At 38.4% G+C, this 21,620-nt stretch overlaps 1 protein-coding gene across 4 annotated transcripts in view; it reads right to left on the reverse strand.

The window, feature by feature from the left end:
- LOC121514167 (A-kinase anchor protein 13) overlaps positions 1 to 21,620 on the reverse strand; it is a 227,232-nt gene that overhangs the window by 90,798 nt on the left and 114,814 nt on the right. For all 4 annotated transcript variants that reach the window (XM_041794284.1, XM_041794292.1, XM_041794277.1 and 1 more), the window contains exon 10: positions 11,756 to 11,810. In XM_041794284.1, the coding sequence (XP_041650218.1) occupies positions 11,756 to 11,810 (55 nt within the window). The remainder of the gene's footprint in view (positions 1 to 11,755; positions 11,811 to 21,620) is intronic.

Here is a 21,620-nt window from a genome sequence, read left to right on the forward strand (position 1 = left end):
ACCATAAAAACTCCACTGACCTTTGTCCACTAAAGCTTTGGCAGAGCTCAGCCTCGACCAGGGTGGTTTGGGAGGTTGATTCAGATACATTTTCATCAGTTCTTCATCTTATAATGTAAAAAATCCAGCATGAACGGTGAATCCCAGTGTTGAATGTCTGTGTGTTAGTTGGGGGAGTGGTAAACTGGGGTGACAGAAGTGGATGCTGGGAGTTTTTCACAGACTCCACCCCCTCACACCTGTCCACCAAAAGTAGCAGGGGACTGTGAGCTTTGACAGCTGTCACCCGTCCTCTCTTTAAAACACTGACACACACACACGAAGGATAAGCAGAGAACAGGTGTAAGCCCCTCTCATGAGTCAGTGGGTGGCGGAGGTTGTTGTTGAATGTGAACACCTGTACGCATTACTTTGACTAATATGCAACACATTTTTTCATCTTTCATTTGACTTTGATCAGAGAGAGAAAAAAAAAGGTTTAATTCACAGCAGACCACCAGCTGAGGAAAGCGAAGGTGGAGAAGTGAAGGCCAGATCAGCTGGATGAAGTTTTGAATAAAAATATCACTAACATGTCATGAAAAGTCTTACTGAGTCTCTCTTATCAGTGACTGAAACTTACAGATATTCCATGTATTTCTGTTGCAACCTAATAGTTTCCTGCTGATCATTTCCACAGTTAACACACAGATCTCTTGATCTCTAAAATCTCAAAAATTACAGACAAAAAGCTATCAAAATTTCAGAGAACCAGAAGGAAAGTAACACTCAGCTTTTTCATCCACGATCAAAAATGAATCATAAAAGCAGCAAATACTCCAAAAATGCTGCAAATCATTGACATTTTTGCTCAAAATTATTTATTTATTTATTTATTTTAAATATCGATAAGACAAGTCTGGTATTTTATTACGCATTTTGTGCCTGATTTGCCTCCTTGGGCCAAATCTGAGGCTTTTCAAACAGACTGAGTCAGAACCTTACTGATCTGAAAACTTGAGTATCAAACATGCTCACACATGGAAGGACAATATTGGATTTTTGTCGATATCTGATATGCAGATACAAGATCATTCTAGCTGATACAGATATTTATGCCGATAACTAGATGCAGTTCATATCTAAAATTTCAGTCCTTAAAACACACCATTTAACATTTTAGTATAAACATATTAACACATTTTAGTCCTTAAAAACGCACTTAAACGTTTAAGGAATAATGACAGATATAGAAAAAAATTCAGCTAAAAAAGATCTGAATAAGACTCTACTAAATTATTCATTCATATGGCCAACGTTTACAGCGGATATAGGCAGGCCTACCGCTTTAAAGCCTGAAAGCTCAAATAATAGCTGGAAAAATTGCAAGAAAATTTCACATATTGTTTTTTTGTATCGCATTTACTGCATTAGACATTTCTGGCAATTGATAATCCACTGGAAGGCTTTTTAAAGATAATTTATTGAAAGCTTTTTAAGTAAGTTATTGATCATGTTGATTAGACAGAGGGCTCACAAAACTGTGTTTCAAATATCATGCGATTGGCTTTAAAAGGTTAAGAGCCTAATATGGGCTGTAAATATCTGCAGAAAAGGTATATTGTTATCAATATTTCACTTTTAAGCTAATATCTGCTGATACCAATATCATACTGGTAAAACTGTGCATCCCTAGTTCAGAATATACAATTCAAAATGGGACTGACAGAATACCTGCAACAGTCAGTGGAAGCTGGCAAACAGAAAAACATCACCAACTAGATGTTGCTTATTTCTAGAGCTCACAAAGGAACCAATCATCGCTGCGAAACATTATTTACATAAGGACAGCTGACGTCTGAAGTGAGGTTTGATCGTGTAAATATCTGTGGGATCATACGTCTGCCACTGAAACATCATAAATACAAAAAGCAGGGATGAATAAGATTCATGTTTTGTTTACTGTCCAATTTACGATGATTTAAGGAATTTACGTTTTTTGATTAATGTTGACTTTTTTAGGTTGGATGATTAAGAAAAAAATGAGTTGTGTTTCTGCAAAAGCCTTGGAGAAAGCAGAGTGTATTGCATATGGGAAAAGATCATGCAATTTTGTGACTGTAAAAAATGTATCTTTTTGTAAAACACTGTTATTGTACTTCTGGTGTCTTACAAATCCATGAGGGTTGGATACTTTTTGTTCATGAAAATCAATTAATCAATCAATCAATTGATCAATCATATGTGGCCTCGCTGAGTTGTGTAGTTTGTGATCAGAGGCTAATATCTTTTAAAATCATTTCAAGCTATCCTCATGTCTATGATCTCTCACACTTTAAAATATTTGAACATCCCTGAGTGTGACTGCAGACGTTCAGATTCATAAAGCTGTTCTTAAAATAATGAATTATTCTCATCTGTGTTATCAAACTGAAAAATGCCTTGTGCACATACCTTTGAACCTTGTGCAAGGTTTTTTAGTAATTAGCTAAAGAAACACCTAATTTAATGTCTTACAAGACCATGAGACTGCAGCCGTATGCGAACACAGGATTTGAAAGAGAAGCTGAGAGGTGATGGGAACGAGTCAGTTAGAATCTAAAACATCTGCACGCATGATGCCAAGAAAAAAATAAAAACACTAAGACTAAAGCAATGGAGATGCAGCGCTGCTCAAAATAAAACCCAAATTGTCTGATTTATCTCTGTGGTATTTACAAGCTTCACTGGATAAAATCAACATTTATTATGAATAGATACATTTTCATCCTCTGTGCACCTTGGAAGTTGGTGAAGTTGTGCCAGAAATACCGACTTTCTTACACCATGCTACAATCAGAAGAGGATGCACGGTAAATAAGTTCAAAATGGCTGGAGATAAAGTGAAAGAAAAGACAGACACTTGTAATATTCTATATTCTCAGAACAGCAACAACGTATTTATATTAAAAGCTGGTGTCGTAAAACTATGAACCATTTAACAGATTTTTAGTTTAAAAAAAAAGTAAGTCAAAACTTCTTTGTTAGAATTTATATTTTTTCATTTTGCAAGCTATTTTTAACATTTTACAATTAAACTAAAAGTTGAAAACTGAATCAGAAAATATTTTGCAAAGGCACATCAGCCCTCAGAAGTGCATAAGTGTGGTCTAGAGCATTCTTACATTTTGTCACCAAACAAATCCTAGATTTAAAAGGATAAAAAAAGATCACAAAAATGTCGAAAATAAAAAAACAAACTGCTGAATGCATGAATCATTCAAATATGTGTTGAAGTATTTCAAGAGGAAATTTCTTTCTAAGACTTCCTGAGGCTGGTAAATGAGGTTTTGCCACAAATGCAGCCACTGACAGCTGCTGAGCTTCCTACAGCTAAAATGTTTGACAAATATCACTTGAATAGGAGGCCAGCCTCAACTCAGAGGGGTAAATGGATTTTGTTAGATGAATGGGCCAGAGAGAAAAAGCAAATCAGACATGATCCAAACAAATCATCCAGTTTGCAAAAGAAAGATGGTGGGAAATGAATAAAGAAATTTGAAGTATCCATTCATTGTACCTCCCTTCATCCTATTTCTCTTCTCTGCACATTTTCAAACTGTCAACTGTGACAATTTGATCTCCGGCGACTGTAAGAGTAGTAGTGTCTCTTTCAGGTAAAATCTTGTTTATTTTTATATTCAAAGTTCTGCTCTGCGTGCTGAGGAAATGGCTTGTTCAGTGTTCACCTTTTCTGCAGTTAAAAGACCAGTGTGAGAGGCAGTCAAAGCTGAAAATGTAACGGGGATCACTACCGACCTAATCCTGCCTAAAGATGTTCAGACTGCTATTTTTACCCACATTTATTTAATAAAATGTTTGAAGAAAACTAAATACCTAAAGTGCACATAATCCAATGAAGATGCTGCTGACATTTAGCCCTCCTGTAGTCCGTTAAAATTAAAAATCCATCTTCCGCAGTCTCCCTCACACACCACTTAACCAAACTGTAATTTCAACATTCACTCCGATTCACAGAATAAGCATTTACCCCTATATCTTTGTTTTCCATGCTCACTGTATTATTTTTGCCTGGAAGCCAAGGCACACCCAGCATGTCTCCTCCTATATAAATAAGGGTTTCTGGATCCAGTTGAGCCAAACAGGACACGGCTAAATGTGATATCATGCAGCATTACAAACAACACTTTAGAGCAGCAGCATGAGTCTCAACACAGGCCTGAAAACCACAGGCAGCCAGGCATACTACCAAACTGTGGCTTTCCAAAAACACATTAATCCTCGAGATTATGGGATGCAGATTCAGGGCCGTCGTACAGCAGAGACAACGTGCAGCATGTGGAAAAACTGGTTGTTTTCTGTGAGAAGATAAACTAAAGTTGTATAAAAGCATGAATTCTAAATGAATAAATAAATAAATAAAAATAAGTGTATAAACTATTAAAATGAGCTTCCTGGCTGCCTTAAAACTTTAACTTGACTGGATTTGAGCTGTTGTGATGAGTTTGTGATTATTCAAGCAAATTCACAAACACACTACAAAAGACTGTGAGAGTATTTCTATTTCTTTTTTTTTTTTTAGCTGAAGGTTGGTTATGACAGTTTTTATTTTGATTTGTAAAAGCTTATGAGCAAAGTCTTTTTAAATAAAAAGAGCCCAATTTAACCTGATAATGATTTTTTTTTTTTTTTTTGGCATACAGTTAAAAAAATAAGAAGAGAAAATAGAATACTTTCATTTTATGCATCACAGGTATAAATTAAGCATTTATACATTAATTTAGGAGAGATTTCAAAATACTGCCCTACATAAATAGCAGTTGCAATATAACATAAAAATGTCTTGATATTAGTTTCAGGCCATATGACCCAGGCGTAGCTTCTACCAAAGACTCATTAGTAATACAGGGTGTATCTGTATTTTCATTCATTCACAACCATCACAGTTTAGTGCATTCAGCCATATGACTGATACACCTGAGTGGAAAAAAAAAAAAATCAACCATGCATAACAGTATTCACACCCCAATCCAGGTGGTGGTAAGGTTTGTAACTGTGGGCCAACTGGGATTAAACAACAATGAAGAAGTAGAGGCAAGCATCACAAACCACACTAAGAAGATGAGCAAGATGACATGGTGGAGCTAGGAGACCTGCCTGCTTCTTTAAAACATTTTGGGGACAAAAGGAGTTCCTTATTGTGGAAACATTTACATGGAAATCAGACAGTAGCACAGAGAGGGGACCATCACCACAGTAAGGCAAAAGATACAGGAGTCTAACAACATATTAGCTCTGCTTTTACTAATACATGTAAAGGCTATGCATGTCTATGCAGTAACAGAAGAACCCAGCTTCAAGCCTCACTAAAACATCCCATGTGCTCACATAAACCTGTACATGGTCCCTGCACTTTACTAGCATATGCTCGCTCTGATTGAGCATGAATAACCGCTGAACCCACAACTGCAGACCTTACATGACACTAAGAGTTATGACTGCAAACTCCACAAATCACAAATGAGACACACACTTCCCAAAGGCATGTATTTTGTTTAATTATTTTACACTGCATTCATTCTGAAATTTCATATCAGGCGATTACAGTTCGTTCATTTCTGTGTTGCTTTTTATTTCTTATTATGCTAGTTTGTTATGGTCTCTCTTTAGCTTACAGGCTGTACCACAGATCAGAAGTAGTCCTAAAAACACAAAATAGTAACAAACTGTAACTTTCACTTCCGTCATTTCTTAGAAACTAAGACAAACCTAAAAATTTGCATCCAGTATGTCACTTTTTCTGTTGAACTGCACTTGAAACAAACCAAGACATGGACCAAACCACAGCTTTGTGAACCCCTAAATGTTGCAGCGACTAAATATGTGACATGTTCCCCTACTTTTCTTCTGTCAACTCTTTTAAGTTCTTCAACAAAATGTGTCTGATTCAAACACTGAAATCTTTGGCTCATTCATGACATTATTGCTGTGGCTTTTAAAGCTGTTATTATTCAAACTTTCAGAGAAATTCAGTGTTTTCTGCAAAATTTTGTCCTCTGAAATGAATGGAGACAATGTTCAAAATGTTACATTCTTTCAGCTCTTCAGCCTCATTCAAACCTTTAAAACTCATTCATAAAATCATTCAGAAACTTTAATCAACCTTCAAAATGTTCCCAACACATTAGGCTATTTCAGGATGATTAAACTCTTTCACATCATTCTACGTTTTTTCCACAGTGAACTTTCAAAGTTGATCTAATTTCAAACTTTCTGAGCATTTTACACTCATATCGATGCACAGAACTGTGAGATTTACAGTGACGTCACCGAACAGAGTGAGGGGACTCCTGTGGGTGGCCTTCACAAACCAATCCCTACTAAATCTACATATCAATACAGAATTAAAGCATCAAAGCAGAGGTCCTCCATTTACAAGAATGCAAATTTTGGCTGGAATTTCAGGAGGGCTCTTTCTGGTTCTAACAACATGAAATTACATGACTGTTTCATCAAAGTGTCGATCTGTTTGATGATAGCAGTGATGGGCTTGGAGCAGTAACAGAAATTTGAGGTTGTGTCTATGAGTCACCCAGCTGTTAAACAGCAGTTACCACTACTGCTTTAATACACAGCTCAATGAAATCCCATCTCATTAAAACCCCCAACCAGTGCCAACGCTACAACAACAGGGACTTATAGTTAGCTACTTTTTAAACACAGATATGAATAACTTTAATGCCAAACTACCACCACCTCGTAAAGCAAGCGAACAAGTTCTGCCAAATGACAGAAGTGAATGAATGTCAAGGAAATATTCCTGTCAGACTCTCCTGATGCTTTGTCATCTACCTCTTTCATCCATCTCGACACAAATGACAGAGAGGAAAACAGGAATGGGTTGATGGAGTAAAAACTGTCATGCTGGACTGCTCACATGCTGCCAGGACATGACAATAGGAATCAGTGTAATCAAGCTGATACTGCTGATTATTCATGGTGGGACATTCATCAGCATTCAACAACACACAGTAAAGAGCCGACTTGTCTTCAGTATCTCTGCATCTTGTATAAAATGCTTAATAAAAATCACAATCACCTCATATTCATAAGAATTAAAACATAAAGTCATGTAAGTCTTTTCATTTGAGATCTCCTGTTCAATCCTTGCCATCCTCTCAGTCTTTCATTCTGTTGTTTGCTGCCTGTACTTATGTTAAGCACACGCTCTTAGTGTAAATAAGTTTGTTTTCCAAAAGCCAGTTCCTGTATAACAACCTCTGAACAGGTATGGCAAACAGCCTGAAAATTAAAGTATTTGTTTATTCTATGGATTCCTTTTTCTTGCATTAAACACCAAAATTGACAGATGAAGTTTCACAGATGGCTGTGCAGATGAAACGCAGGGATCAGTAACTGGGGACCTGGCATTTTTTTATGTTTACAGAGATATGAATAATCAGGTTTCTCTGTGCGCATGTAAACACAGTATCCCGAATCTGATCAAAACCAGGATAAGACTCCTAGCCAGGATACTCTGGTCCATGTAAACACAGTCACTGATTGTTTTCCAGCTTTATTATATTATCCAGCAAGAAGAATCAGCTTATTTAACAGACAACATTCACATCATATATCAAACTCAATTGTCCAAACTTTCAAGATTTACATTTCATTTTAACATACCAAGAATGCAGCAGGAACTGGCAGCACTGGTTTCAAACTGGCTGACACCTCAAGCAGATTAGAGTCTGACCTTTGACCTTGACCTAGGTGGTGTTGTAACATAATATCCCTCAGCTGACCCATTTACACCCACCTTTAACACTGACAAAAGAAGAACAAGCCTCCAACTCGTTACTCTGCCGGTCTGGTTAAAATGAAGATTAACAGCCTTTATTTACTACAATTTATAGCCAAGCCTTATTTGAGAACACTGGTTTCTTTTTGACCAAGTTTTCATGTATTTCTGACAAGGACTGCAGGTTTATATAAAGTAAACCTTATCACTAATAATGCATGTGGCCTCTTTCCATGACCAAATAATTTTTGTCAGAATTATTCAAAGCATAAAGAATATTAAGTAAAAGTGCTTTCAAAGTAAGTCATGTAAAGAACATTTTAATATGCAGATGCAAACTTTGTATTATGTTTAAAATAATCATCAGAGAAAGACAACCTGAGGCTGAAGTGAACTGAGTTAGTTTATCTTGTTGCTTGTGGAAGGTTTTGAGGGCACTAATTAACGCATTATTAGTGGAAAAGTTCACGATTCTGCCTTCATGACAATAAACAAACAATAAGCCGTTTACTGCTGTTGACCTGGAGACAGACAGCCAGAAAGAGAGAGAGGTCCTGAATGAATGTGATGAGTTTAGGAAGAAAAGGATATTTCAACCAAAAAGGAAGTGATGTCAACTTGTTCCAGCTGCTGCAGAGGAAATCCCACCCTTCCACTTTATTTCAGTTCGACACTCCTATTTTTTTTTGTCTTTATCCTGACATCATCTTTATTTTATTTTCTTTCCAACAGAATGTCTTTATCTGTTTCTTTTAAATGTCTCTTCTCGCTCTGACAGAGGGACATTTCATCTGTTTGCAGCTCAGATAAAAGGCAGTTTGTCTTCAGCCTCATGCAGCTCATCGATCTGTCGCTTGTTTTTATTGAGACTGCTCTCTCTGCACACAGACTCTTCTTGTGAAGGTCAGAGGACCTTTTATTTTCCTTTCTTGTTGTGGCTATTGTTTATATAAACGTATATGTCCACATCCAAAACTCCACAGACTAAGATTATTTTTACAGGTTATTAAAAAGAAAGAGGGTTTTAACCCAGAGTCTGCATTTCCCTATGTCTGCATGTGAGGGTGAATACAGATACAGTTATCTCCATGTGTATTTGGACAATGACACAATTTCCATCATTTTGCTTCTATTAACCACAACTGTAGATTTTAAATGAAACAATCAAGATGTGACTGAAGTGTCGACTCAGCTTTCATTTAAGGGTTTCACAGAAATATGGTATTTACCATTTAGTAAATTACATCCATTTTATTCGGTGTACCTCCATTATCAGGAGCTCAAAAGCATTTGGATAAATGAGCAAAAAATTCCTCCTACAGTCGATGACTGCCTTAATAATCCCACGCCCATGGACGTCACCAAACTGTGAGTTTCCTCCCTAGAGATGCTTTGCCAGGTCTGAACATTTTGAGTAGCTATATCAAAGTACAATGTAACAGCAAATTTGGGATTTTGGATCAGTATGTGTTGAAGGAACATAAATCTTTCATTAGGCTGCTTTTTGTTGGCCAGTAGTCAACAAAAGAAAAACTTGGTTGACTAAAATGACATCCATACACAGACCAATCAATTGGTTGTTCATTTTTCATTACATCCTCCTAGTAGTCTCAATGATCTCACCCACTGTGAAAAAATCAGAATAGATCATGTTCTGCATCTCTTTGTGTGTCTCTCTACCTGTACTGCCCAGTTCCACATTAGTTCTCTTTCACCTGCTTTGCATCTCTCAATCAGTCTGCTGTGCGCTCCTACCGTTTTATTACAAACACACGAGCAACCAGCTGACCACCAAGATCGTGGACAGATGTGAGCTCACTGACCAACCAACCGGCTGGAAGGTTTCAGCCCTTCATTTTTGATAGTTAAATGTCTATGGTGAGTTACATTTTTTCTAACAGTAAATAAGTATGCATGAATGACTTGAAAATGTACATTTGATAAATAAAAATGAACCAGTTTTTAATGTTTAAAGACTAACATATTTGGTGATCACAATTATAGCTTGGAATGAGGCTAAGAAAATACATATTGTTAAGGCCGGCCACACACTAGACCATTTTTAAATCTGAAACCATTTTAAAAACGTAGGAGACCTCAGACATGAGGACAATTTCAAATGATTTTTCATCCTTAATCCTCTGAACACACACACTAGCAACTCAGCCAGACAGTCAGATCACTGAACACCACACACATGCTGACGACCTTGTATGATCATGTGACTTCAGATAAAAAACAAAAAACACGGATGTCTGTCAATACCCTCTTGCTGTCCTGCCACACCAGGCTGACCTAGCATGCGTTACGGCTGCAGCAAAAATCATAAAACAAGGAAAAGACTCAGAATGAAATCCTGGCTGGAATTAAGGTACAGTGATGATCCAGGCGGTGACGCTTCCCCATCTGCTCGCTCTCATTGGTTGTTGTGGCTGCTCTGTGAGAGGCATGATGACCTACAATCGTAAATATCAAACAGGTTTGATATTTTTGATTCAGGTTCTGGGAGGCTATGGTGCAGTTTGGAGCAGTAAAATAATCATGTTGTCAGAGAAATAACGGTTTGCGACAAGGCTCCAGTTGGGATACACTCCTATGATCGTCAGGGGAGGAATATCTTGCCTCAAATTGGGGTAAAAATCCTGTAGTGTGTGGCCGGCCTTAGGGTTTATTTACAAAATGACACGGGAGAAGTGATCAATGAAGGACTGAAATTAAGTAAGTATGGAAAATGTAGCAAAGTACATTTTTACAGCAAGCTTAAAGTACAGCACTGTCTTAAAAAAACAACTAAAAAAGTACAAGTGCACAAACCCCCTGGAATTACGTTATTTGGTTTTATGTCATGTACATGTGTTTGGTGAAGCTGATGAATTTTGAACCAAACACTGATTGCCAGTTCCACAAATGGTCAAAACCTCAAAACAAAACCTCTGTACCCTCAAACACTAAAGGTTATCTAGCATGTTTCATCCAGCTTCCTTCTGTGCTAACAAAAGGCCTCACTGATACTGATCCACTTAAAATAACAGCTCTAGTCATGTGAATGATCTTTAGAAACAACTGTAAAAGGCATATTAAGCACATTTTTTCTAAGTAGAATTATCAATGAACATCAAAGAAAGTTTCAGACTGTTCAGTCAAATTTCACTTTCTCCTGCGGCCTTCAGTTCAGCCATGTGCCACAGGTGAAAGATCTATTAGCAAATTTCAACTCTACACCTCATGTTGGCTTAAAAACCTACAAAATAAGATGTCATAGTCGTGTTTGGTGTTTAAAGTCACCACTCACATCACATCTATGGCATACATGTGTTAAGAAAGCATGATGGCTCCTGTGCTGTGTCAGAGACTTGCCTCTTAGAGAAAATCCAAAAATGACAGCAGAGTCTATGAGGTTCTTTAGCATGATATAAGGCTAAGCATAGACATCCTTCTGAAACAAAAATACTATCAGGGATGAGCAGAGGCTCTCCAAAATTACCTTTTTCAACATCAAACTCTTAAGTCTATTTTTTTTATTTAATGAATCTGATGTTTTAAATTAACTTTAAAAATCACAAAAGTGTCAAAGAGTGGCTGCTAAGCTAGCTTTATGGTATTGACTTTACTAAGAAAAGGCTCTTGTCAAAACGCTGAGGCTCGAATGATGAAAGTGCCTTTGCTTTGTGTCATTGATACTCGAGGCAGACTCTTTGAAAAGTCACCACACAAGCATCCAGCTGCTGTCACTTCAAACAAATGGGCTCCATAGGACAGAGGATACAGTCTCTTGAAGCATAAACAAGCATGCATAAATGACCTACTTCTTCACATTAGTCACAGATGAGAAAATAACCTTGCTTTGGCTCTTTGCAGTAAAACTCCTAAAACTAAAAAATAAAAGCACAGAGTGCAGCACAAAGGAGCTATTTGAATCCATTAACCTTTCTGAACACAAAAGTGTGATCATTAGCGGCAAACAGCAACTCTTACCTGAGAGTAGAGTGTTGCAAGGCTGATGAAACGACGCCTCTCTGTCTCGGTGGATCTAAAGAGAAACAGGAAGACACTGAATCAGCCTCAGCAACATGTGATCGTCACCCACAAAGAAATAATGATGCAGAGCAGCGTGGCAGTTAGGAAGTGCTGCTCGCGACACAGGATGGGAGGCAACGACAAGACACTCTTTATAACAGATGACTTAAGAGTATTTATCCCATCCAGCCACGAGGATCTGTTTGAAAGATCTCGCTTTTTTGTTTTCAGACTCCAGAACTCATAATTCAACTAAAACACACTGACACACATGCATACAAAAACACAAACAGCTTGACAGAGTCTGTGGTTGGCTGTAAACACAACGCTGCAGCTCTGCTTCCTCTGTGGTCTGAATGTCTACACAACAGCTGTGTGCGTTGTCGCATGCATGCGTGTGTACTGTTGCGGCTACACAAGCCACACAGCCCCCCACCCCAGCCAACACAAAAGCTTCAACAGTTTGGCCGAAGATCTGCAGATTTGACTGACAGCTCTGAATGTGAAGCTAACAGAGACTCAGAGGAGCTCATTGTGTTTTAATGAACTCCATCACTGACATAAAGATAAAGAGAGAGGATGACGAGCTTTGATTTGGATGTGTCACTTTAACAAACAAAATTAATGTGAAACAGAATAACAAAGCCAGATCACCCGGTCCAAGCTCTTCAGAAGAGATAATGGCTGTCAGATTTTAATACTTTGTCTTGACCATGTGTAGAAAAACGGTGGAATCTGTTTTTTAATGGACGACAGTAGATGAAGTTTGAATACTTTTTGCCAATGCCAATGGGTCTGTGTATCTTTAAGTGTTAAGGAGTTTTCCTGCATTTATGTAGAGATTAAAGGTCACATATTATGCAAAATATACGTTTTCAGGCTTTTCCAGCAAAAACATGTGCTCTGGCCTGTCCTCAACCCCCCCCAAAGAATCAGAAAATTCCATCCCTCCCCTCTCTTTTTCTCCACCTTTCATAAAATATGTGCTGAAACAAGTATTTTTCAGATATTCCCCTAATGATGTCATATGGGAAGTAAGCACCACCCCCAGGTTCGGTTGGCCCTCCCCTCTTGGAAGGAAGTTCCTCCCTCCTCCACTGATCCTCCTCTCAGCTGAGCAGGAGAGCCACATCCATTTGGCTACATCCATTTCCTGAGAGGGGCGAAGTCAGACAGCTCATTAACATTTAAAGCAACATGTTTCAGGGACCTCCAAGACCAACATAAACTTGTCTTAAAAGGGTTAAATATGTCACCTCTACAAACATGCTAATACCCAACGTCAGGGCCTAAGAATTCTTCTGCAGCCATAGTATCAAACTGACACAAGTTTAGAAAGTAACACTGTACTAAAGGCCAGCTCAGACTACACCTTTTTTGAACATTCAAGATGGCACCACATCAAATTACATGACAAGACTCTTGGCTACACTACAAGAGTGATCTCCAGGGTTCATCATATGCTGATGTCAACATTGTAATTGTTGTGGGGCGCCTTGAGTGTGTTATTGATTGTGTCAAACTCAGATCTAAGATCTCAAAAAAATCAAGCTACTATCATGGAAAAAAACAGGTCTGTTATTTCAAGATAACTGTGTTTGAGGACTCAAGAAACCAACTAAAACTGACTTATCGCATTGAAAAAGAGTAAAACAAATAAAATATATGTATACGTATATGTCCACATAGGGCTTCGGTACGCCAAAGAGTTTTTGGGCCTTTTTTTTCAGGCACACATTCCTGACGCACTGAAAACAGGTCTGCTGCCTACTATTGGGTCCTGACTCACTAGTTGAGAACTACCAAGAGACATTTATTAAGATAATTCAGAGAGGATAAAAAAATCGCCAGTCAAACTTAAGGCTATTTTTTTTCAAAGATATACAGTGCTTAACAAATTTATTCGACCACCACCCAAAGTAAGGTTTATGCCACAGCTGCCTTAAATTAACAGCATTGGTAATTACCAAAATCATTTTTTTATGTTTCTGCAATGGTTAATACACCAATATGTAGAAGCTCTTTAACCTAAATGATATTTTTAATGCAAAAATATAATTATTATTGTTATCCATGAATTTTCAAATTTACTCATTTACAAAAAAAAACTGAAAAAAAGTAAAGCACATTATTATTTCTTGATTAATATGTCAAATTATAGTTATTTACTTGCATTCCTGAACATAAAAAAATGGTTTTTGTGGTTGAATGTCATGCTTGATGAATTTCTGACATCTCAGAGAAGCCCAGTAAGGCGGCTCAAATTTGGGTATAAAAAGGTGAATTCAGTTTGAAATTCCTCAGTCCTGTTCAAAATGGTAAAATGTGGAGAGCTCACTGAAAATGAAAGAGTCCGCATTAAAGCACTTCATAATGCTGGATGGTCTCTGAGACAAATATGACAGGTGGTCTAATAAATTTGTTAAACACTGTATATTTTGGGCTTTTATTTGATAGCAGAAGACAGTGGATAGAGTCAGAATCAGGGATGAGAGAGTAGGGGAGAGACATACAGGAAAGAGGCCACACGCTAGACTTGAACCCGGGCAACCCGCATACATGGGGAGGGACTTAACCATCTGCAACCCACTTCAGGCCATCTTTGAAATTCAGTCACTGCCCCTCTTGGCCCACCAAGGTTTAAAAAAAAAAAGTCTGGCTCTGCCATTATGAGCAGCATGAGTCTTGTCCTGTTAAGTTGACTGTGTTCAACGGGTATTAGCTAATCGTAGTCTAAGGTAGTCAAAAATCTTGATACTTTTTTATTTCACTTGATTACAAAATGAAACAATGTCCATGTAGACACCAACACACATGTTTGAAATAACAATTAAGATTATTCAAAATCTGATACCAGCAGATTTTTTTCATTACTTCTATACTTTGATACCCTAATTTTCTCTCCTGTTTGACCATGAAAACAGATCAGAGTTTGTCTAACATCTATCCTGTAGAAATCTTCTTTGACTCAGCAGATGGCAGCATTAAATTGATGGGACACCACAGAAAAACACCAGTGACTGATATCTGGTCATGCCACATTGCTTGCTAATGGCCAGTGTTTCACAACAAGGCCGATACTGGCCAACACTGATGTTCAACTGATGTATCGATGCAGCCCTTTATATTAATTCAGAGTTTGAAAAGTTTTTAAACTATAAAAACATAAAAGATCTTTATTCATATATTTAAAAAAGAGGTAGAACTCTCTAAATTGCAGATATATGATGGCAGTATTCTGACACTAACACATTGAAGTGTGTCTGGGTAGTCAGACAACTTTCAGAAGTTAAGTGTGCAATTTTTGGTAATTAAAAATGTATATATACCCAGTACAGGGGTGCAAAACACTTTTATTTTGGTTGCCAATGTAATTTTATTTTTACTAGTACCATCAAAGTTTAAAATTCTGGTCATGAGAACCTCTGCAGAGACAACTGTTACAAAAGTCTTGTTCGCAAAAACATGTTTTTTTTTTTGTTTTTTTTTCAAAAGTCAAGTGATTCTGACCTGTGCTAAATCTCCTGTAACACAGCAAAGATGAAACCCCCTCCTTCAAAGGTCCGTGTCATCCCTTCTGCCTCCTGCAGCGTGTTCTCTCCCCTCCTTAGTTCTTCACTCCTAACTCCAGTAAACCCGGGTTAAGTCTGACTACGATCAACAGGCTTTAGTGAGGCCCTTTAAACTTTGCAGAGTAAGATTTGTACAAAAGAACCTGCAGGTGTAGTACAGACAGGTCCCTAATCTACAGACCCCGAGCTTTAATGTGAAGGAGGAATCAGAGGAACAAGGCAGAGAAGCAGATTTAGTCGCTCCACGCAGATAAAGTTTGTTCATACACTGTATGGATCTGGGGGTGTACCCGACTCAGAATTGTCTGTCACATTGAATTTGGCTCTTCAAGACAAAGCTTCATTTTATTTTTAGCTCTTTAGACTCTCATATCAGATAAAAAGAGCATCACGTTTATGCTAGAGTTCAATCAGAGGTGTTATCAGTTGGTGGAATAATTCTAAGAGTGAATTTTGTACTATATTTATTTAAAGCTTAACTGCTGTTTATTTCCTTTTTAAAGGTGTAAACTGACTTAACTGTATGACAACTGCTTAGTTAATTTTCTATTACTTTACACATTAGAGGGCTAAAACAATAAATATAAAAGTAGAAAAAAAAAGAAAACAAAGGCTCTCGATTAGCAGTTCACCTGTCAAGGAACTTAAATAGAATAAAGCCTTTTCACACATACATTAAACTTAAATTCCAGGGAAAGGAATATGAGTGAATGCATGAAGCTGAATTTTTCTTCAGACTTCACCCAGGATTTTTCAGCCGGCCTCCTAGCATATTTTCTGTGAGTCAGGGGGGCTTATAAGGGAACACAGCAGGATGCATCAAGAAAAAAGATCACCAGGAGCGAGCAGAACGGGTTGATGATGCTTACACTCAGTGACTGAAGGCCACCACAGACTGTACTGCAAATTACCAGAATGGCCTCTGCACAATTTCTGTTCATCAGTGCACTCCTCTTTTGATTCCATGATTCTGTTGAACAGCATGTAGCATTTATATAAAGCAAGAAATGTCACTATATTACTGGCCTCTTCTGTGTTGTTATGTGGTTTTTAACATCACTGCCCTCTAAGACACCCTTCTGATCCGTCCAAAGGGAGTAATCTCCCACTGTGAGGTGCACGTGTGAGAAACTAACCCCATTTACAGCAGATTTATCAGCAAATACCATATCATGTTATTCATATTATGGCTGAATGATTCCTTGCAAAGCATAGTTTCCCAAAGCTTGTTGACTTTGATGTTTTCTTTTTTCAGCTTAGCCTAAACTGCTGAAAAACTATGAATTTAAATTTTACAGAGAGACGCAAACAAGCAAATCTCTGGCAATTCTCAAGTATAACGTTGTTTCAGTTCTTACATTTTTGTATGTAATCCATGTTCCACATAGGGGTGGCAAATATAGAGATTACTTTTCTATCGCGGCTTTTGCCTCAAGTCATATTGAACAGCTACATCACAACCGTCCAGTTTAAACTACGTGGAAGTTTTTAGTCATCAGCGTGCAATTCCCTCTTGAGTTTTGCTTCTCCCACTGTCTCCTAACACCTCTCTCACAGCAGACAGCACACGACCCCGCCCGTTCAGAATACTCTCCTCCCTACAAACACCCTTTTGTTTCAGAAGGAGAGGGGGGAAAACAAGAGAGAGAGAGAGAGCAGGGAAAGTGAGCAGACAGCCAAAGTGAGTTAGACAGTAGATTGAGCTGGAGACGGAGGATTTGGTTCCAAAGAAAAACAGCACTGAATCTGTCATCAGGCACTAGTTCATGTTTCAAAAGGAAGATGTTGAATTAAACGTAGTAACCTGAAAAATATGCCAAAAGATTACAACAGCAGTAACACAAAACATTCCCAAAGACATGGCCCCAGTAAGTGTTGTTGAAAAGCATGGAAAAAAATCTCAAAAAGACACACAACATCATCTTAGAAATACTTATTATCCAATATTTTTACCTGTGTACCGACAGCGACTGTAGGGCTTCTAAGAGCTGTTTGCCAATTGCCATGAAATAACAATAGAAGAAAGCAGTTGTGACAGGTTTCAGTACTGTGGCAAAACAGGCTGTAGAGATTCTGGGAAACTGAATTACCTGAGTTTGATTTTTTTTTTTATTTGACAGGGGCTACATAAAACACAGCTATTAAGCTAGAGCTCGCTATAAAGCTAATTAGCATCTCTTAAATGAACCTTAACATTAGTTTGTGCAGGACACAAAAGTCATAGGCCCAACTGCAATCAGCAGACTGCCATTTGGTTGTCATCTTCTGGCACTCTCTACCAAGTTAAGCTCAACAAGGTGGTCCGTTTGAATATAGTAGCCTTCTCACTGATTCCTGCTTGCCAATAGTGGTGGATAATAAACCCATACCAACGAATGGATTTTTGTAACGCAGCCATGCCACTGCTGCTGTAGAAAAGGGCTATCCTGTCCATTCATCAGCATGTTTTTGCTCTAGTATTAGGAGTAGCTGGGTAACTAACAGAACATGACCGACTTGTGCTGTTGAAATTATGCACAGCAAACAGGTAAAACATGTTTTTCCTCTCCAAGTCTGATGGCTGTAATAACAGCAACGTACAGCGAGTATGTATGCTTTGCAGCATCTGTTGGCAAATCTGGAGCTTCAACTCAAGGTGAGTGCTGCATTTGTTGGTCTCTGTGTTTCTAGAGCCCACCCTGCTGCAGGGATTCATCTCATAATGGCTTAAACATCTGTGTGAAGGTTTGTCTAACTCATGACTGCCTTGTTTTAAGTCCATGATAAGTCAAAGATCCAGGTTGTAGCATTAACTGAGGTCAGCTGTAAACTGTAGCTGCATAGTGTGAGTACAGCAAAGCTGAGCTACATAAACGATAAATATGCTACTTCTGTAAAGTTCTTCACAATCAAAGTCCAAAGTTTTTATTTTTTCCAAATGCTTCTGCTGTGAATGCCCACATTAGGATAAGTGCTCTGGTCAGTAGCAGGTTAACACACCTCAGGAGGGTAGTGGCGACACTTGAAACTGGGTGCAGTGTGAAAGAAGTGAACTCAGAAACTTTTAAAAACGATTTTTCTGTGGTCTCCTTTTTAGACATGGGTTAAATACGTCAACACAGGGTTGTTTTAGGGAGAGGGGGTTGTAACACACAAATATGCATGTAGATGCATCATTTCTTTTAAATTTAGTAATACCATACTGTTACCATAAAGGGCAAGAAAAATACCTTGATATGAAATTTAAGCAATATCGCTCTGGCCTACGTGCCGATCTCACTAAACTGTTGCCAGCAGTATCACCTTCGTCACCCTTGTCTCCTTCTTTCTAGCTAGAGTTTTGTTGCACCTTTGTATTCACTTTTATGTTGTTGGACTATGTTTATCTAATTTCACTGTATTTGACATGCATTGTCATTCAAGCATCTGTCTTATCTATTGGTTTTATCACTGTACTTCCTGGAAAATAAAAGCATGCTGTTTGACTTTTTAGGAAGCATCTTGTGAGCAGAGCCTTCATCACTGAGCTAAACTGTTGATCCATTCTGCATTAGATGGTTAAGTGTTCCTGAACTTAGGAAAAGATCTCTTTTGCAGCATATTGTTAAGCAAATGATCAATTATTCAATCTATGCTTCTTAGTATTGTCAAGAAAAATATATTTGTTATTAAATTAAAACTACTGTGACACAACGCTAAATCTGTGAGCCAATGAATGGCAACTTCCAATGTGTATTAGCATTAAGGTAATGAGCCCAGATGTAAATCCTGGTATTCTTATAACTGACAGTGGCATTTGAAAAGTAAGTTTTCTTGAAACACACATACACAGTATGAAACAAGAGAGACTGCTCCAAATAAGAAAAAGGGGAGCAAAAGTCTAAACTAAACTGGGTCACATCCACTCTGTAAGAAAAAAGAGACAGGAGCAAAAAGGAACCGAGTCAGGAGGTTAAAAACTAATCAAAGACTCAAGACGGAGGAGGATGAATGAGTCTCAACCAAGCAGCAAGGTCAGACTCCCAGAATGCTTTAGGGGCTGAGTTCAGTTTCTAAACAGCTAACCCTCAACTGTCCCAGAGCAGCGAGCTGACAGGCCCACTGAGAGCCGCACAAACACTGAGCTCTGTTGTACAGGCCCAAGAGCGCTGTGTGTGAGTGTTAAAGCATCCACTATGACCAAACACTTCTGCATTCCTAAAAACACAGCCACCATTACTGACAAACCAACTGGCAGCGTGAGCATGTACCTCCATCGGCCAATAGTGTTTCAGGCATGCACACACAGACGTTACAAATACTTATGTTCCTTTAATTCACTCATCAAGTCAAACAAACTCACCCCCACCACACACTCACACCCAGGCTCCCTCTCCTTTTTCACAGCTGTGTTCAGATATCAAACAGAGCCCGCTGAGAGAGAACAAACACGCTGACGAGGAAAGATTAGCTGGTCACAGAGGGCGCCACTACACACACATAGACATGAATGTGTGCACAGGTTTTGCTCAGAAGTTAAATGATTGCCAGTGTTTCAACAAATTACAAAAGGCTACACGACCTGATCTTACGACAGAGTAGCGACTTCAAACATACTCAGAGGGTCCTGAATAAAATACAGATCTTATCAAAGTAAAAGGAGAATCAGCAGCTGTTTTAACAGACGGGCCTCAGTTGGTACATATTTAACCATGGAGAGCCTGATGAGTCATATCTGATACACCATTCGTTGAGACTCTTTGCATCCTTAGTGGTTGTTTTATTCCTCCCCTTAAAATCTGATGAATACAAACGGACGAATGCTGTGCATATTATATTAAACTGCTGCTTTAGCAACACCTTCGAAGCCAGAGTTAGGCTTTATACATGTCAACACGTATGTGTGTCACTTGGCAGCCAAGGTCGCAGGGCTGACATAGAGAGACAGACAACCAGGCACACTCACACCCACACTCACAGCCAATTTAGAGTCACCAATTAACCTAACGAGCATGTCTTTGATGGTGGGAGATAGTCAGAGTACCCTTAGAGAACCGATGCATGCACAAGGAAAAATGCAAACTCTGCATGAATGTACTGGACAAGCCCACCGCAATGATCGGAAAGCCATGCCGAAACAGACCAGGAGTAGAGCGGGAACATTTTTTCTGTCCGTCGAAAAGCTTTCAGTGTTGCTCTCTGCGCTTGTTTGAATTAAGGAAGGTTGTCCAGTTCAGACAAAACCACCACAAGCTAATTACTCCACTAGCAGGCATTATATACAATAGGGGTGTAACTGTACAGAAAAATTTCGGTTCGGTACGTATCTCGGTTTTGAAGTCATGGTTTGGTACAATTTCGGTATGGTAGTTGAAGCAAATAAATAAAATTTAATTTTTTAATTTTTCAAATTAAATTGTATTAAAATAAATAGGCTGAATAAATTACATTTGAATTATAAATAATGCGGCGACCTCCTTTCTAAAGTTCTTCAGTGATTAAAAATATTAATAACTATATTTTTTATTTACTAGGTTTTTTAATTGATATATATACCCATTCTTTAAATGCTAAAATTTCCCAGCCAACATGAACGCATCATCACACAACCGAGGGTTAGCCTGTTAAATATGCAAATTAGCGTCTATCCTGCCTATTTCAACATGGACTTCAGCACTGGATTACTTTTTTAACCAATGGGACCTACTACAAAGTTTGGGAGAACTTTCACAGCCCATCTAGGCGGATAAAGAGGTTAGAGCTGTGTGAAATCTGAGTATAACTTTACCTATGACACAGCTGCAGACATAATGGAGTCCTCTCTCTCCCCCCTCCGAGGCTGACATTTGAAGGTAAAATTAATTTGATTCACAGAGCCGGAGCACTAGTGTCGTAAGTAAAACTATCTTAAAGAAATTCATAACTGGCTGGTGAGACTTTTTGTTGATCCTCCTATTTACAGCGACGTTCTAGTTTGATTGGAGCATTTTTAAACGCTTTTATTGGTCCACTGGATGATGTGCTGTCAGCTGTTGAATAATGTCAGCGCTATTGTTGTTGTCTTTGTACACTGTTGTATTTCACTGGGCAACAAAGTGTTCCTAAACAGGACACTTTTATCTGGGCATATTCAGGCTGTTGCTGTTGTTTGCTGTGGTTGTGTGGTTGCCAGGACACTGTGACAGTGAGTTGCGCTCTGGTTTTCTGTCTGTGAGCTTTGTTCCACATGCATTCATTCGGTACATGTCTGTATCATACCGAGAAGCCCGTACTGAATCGGTACAGTACAAATG

This window comes from Cheilinus undulatus, linkage group 1 (genome assembly GCF_018320785.1).
Source record: "Cheilinus undulatus linkage group 1, ASM1832078v1, whole genome shotgun sequence".
Lineage (NCBI taxonomy): Eukaryota > Metazoa > Chordata > Actinopteri > Labriformes > Labridae > Cheilinus > Cheilinus undulatus.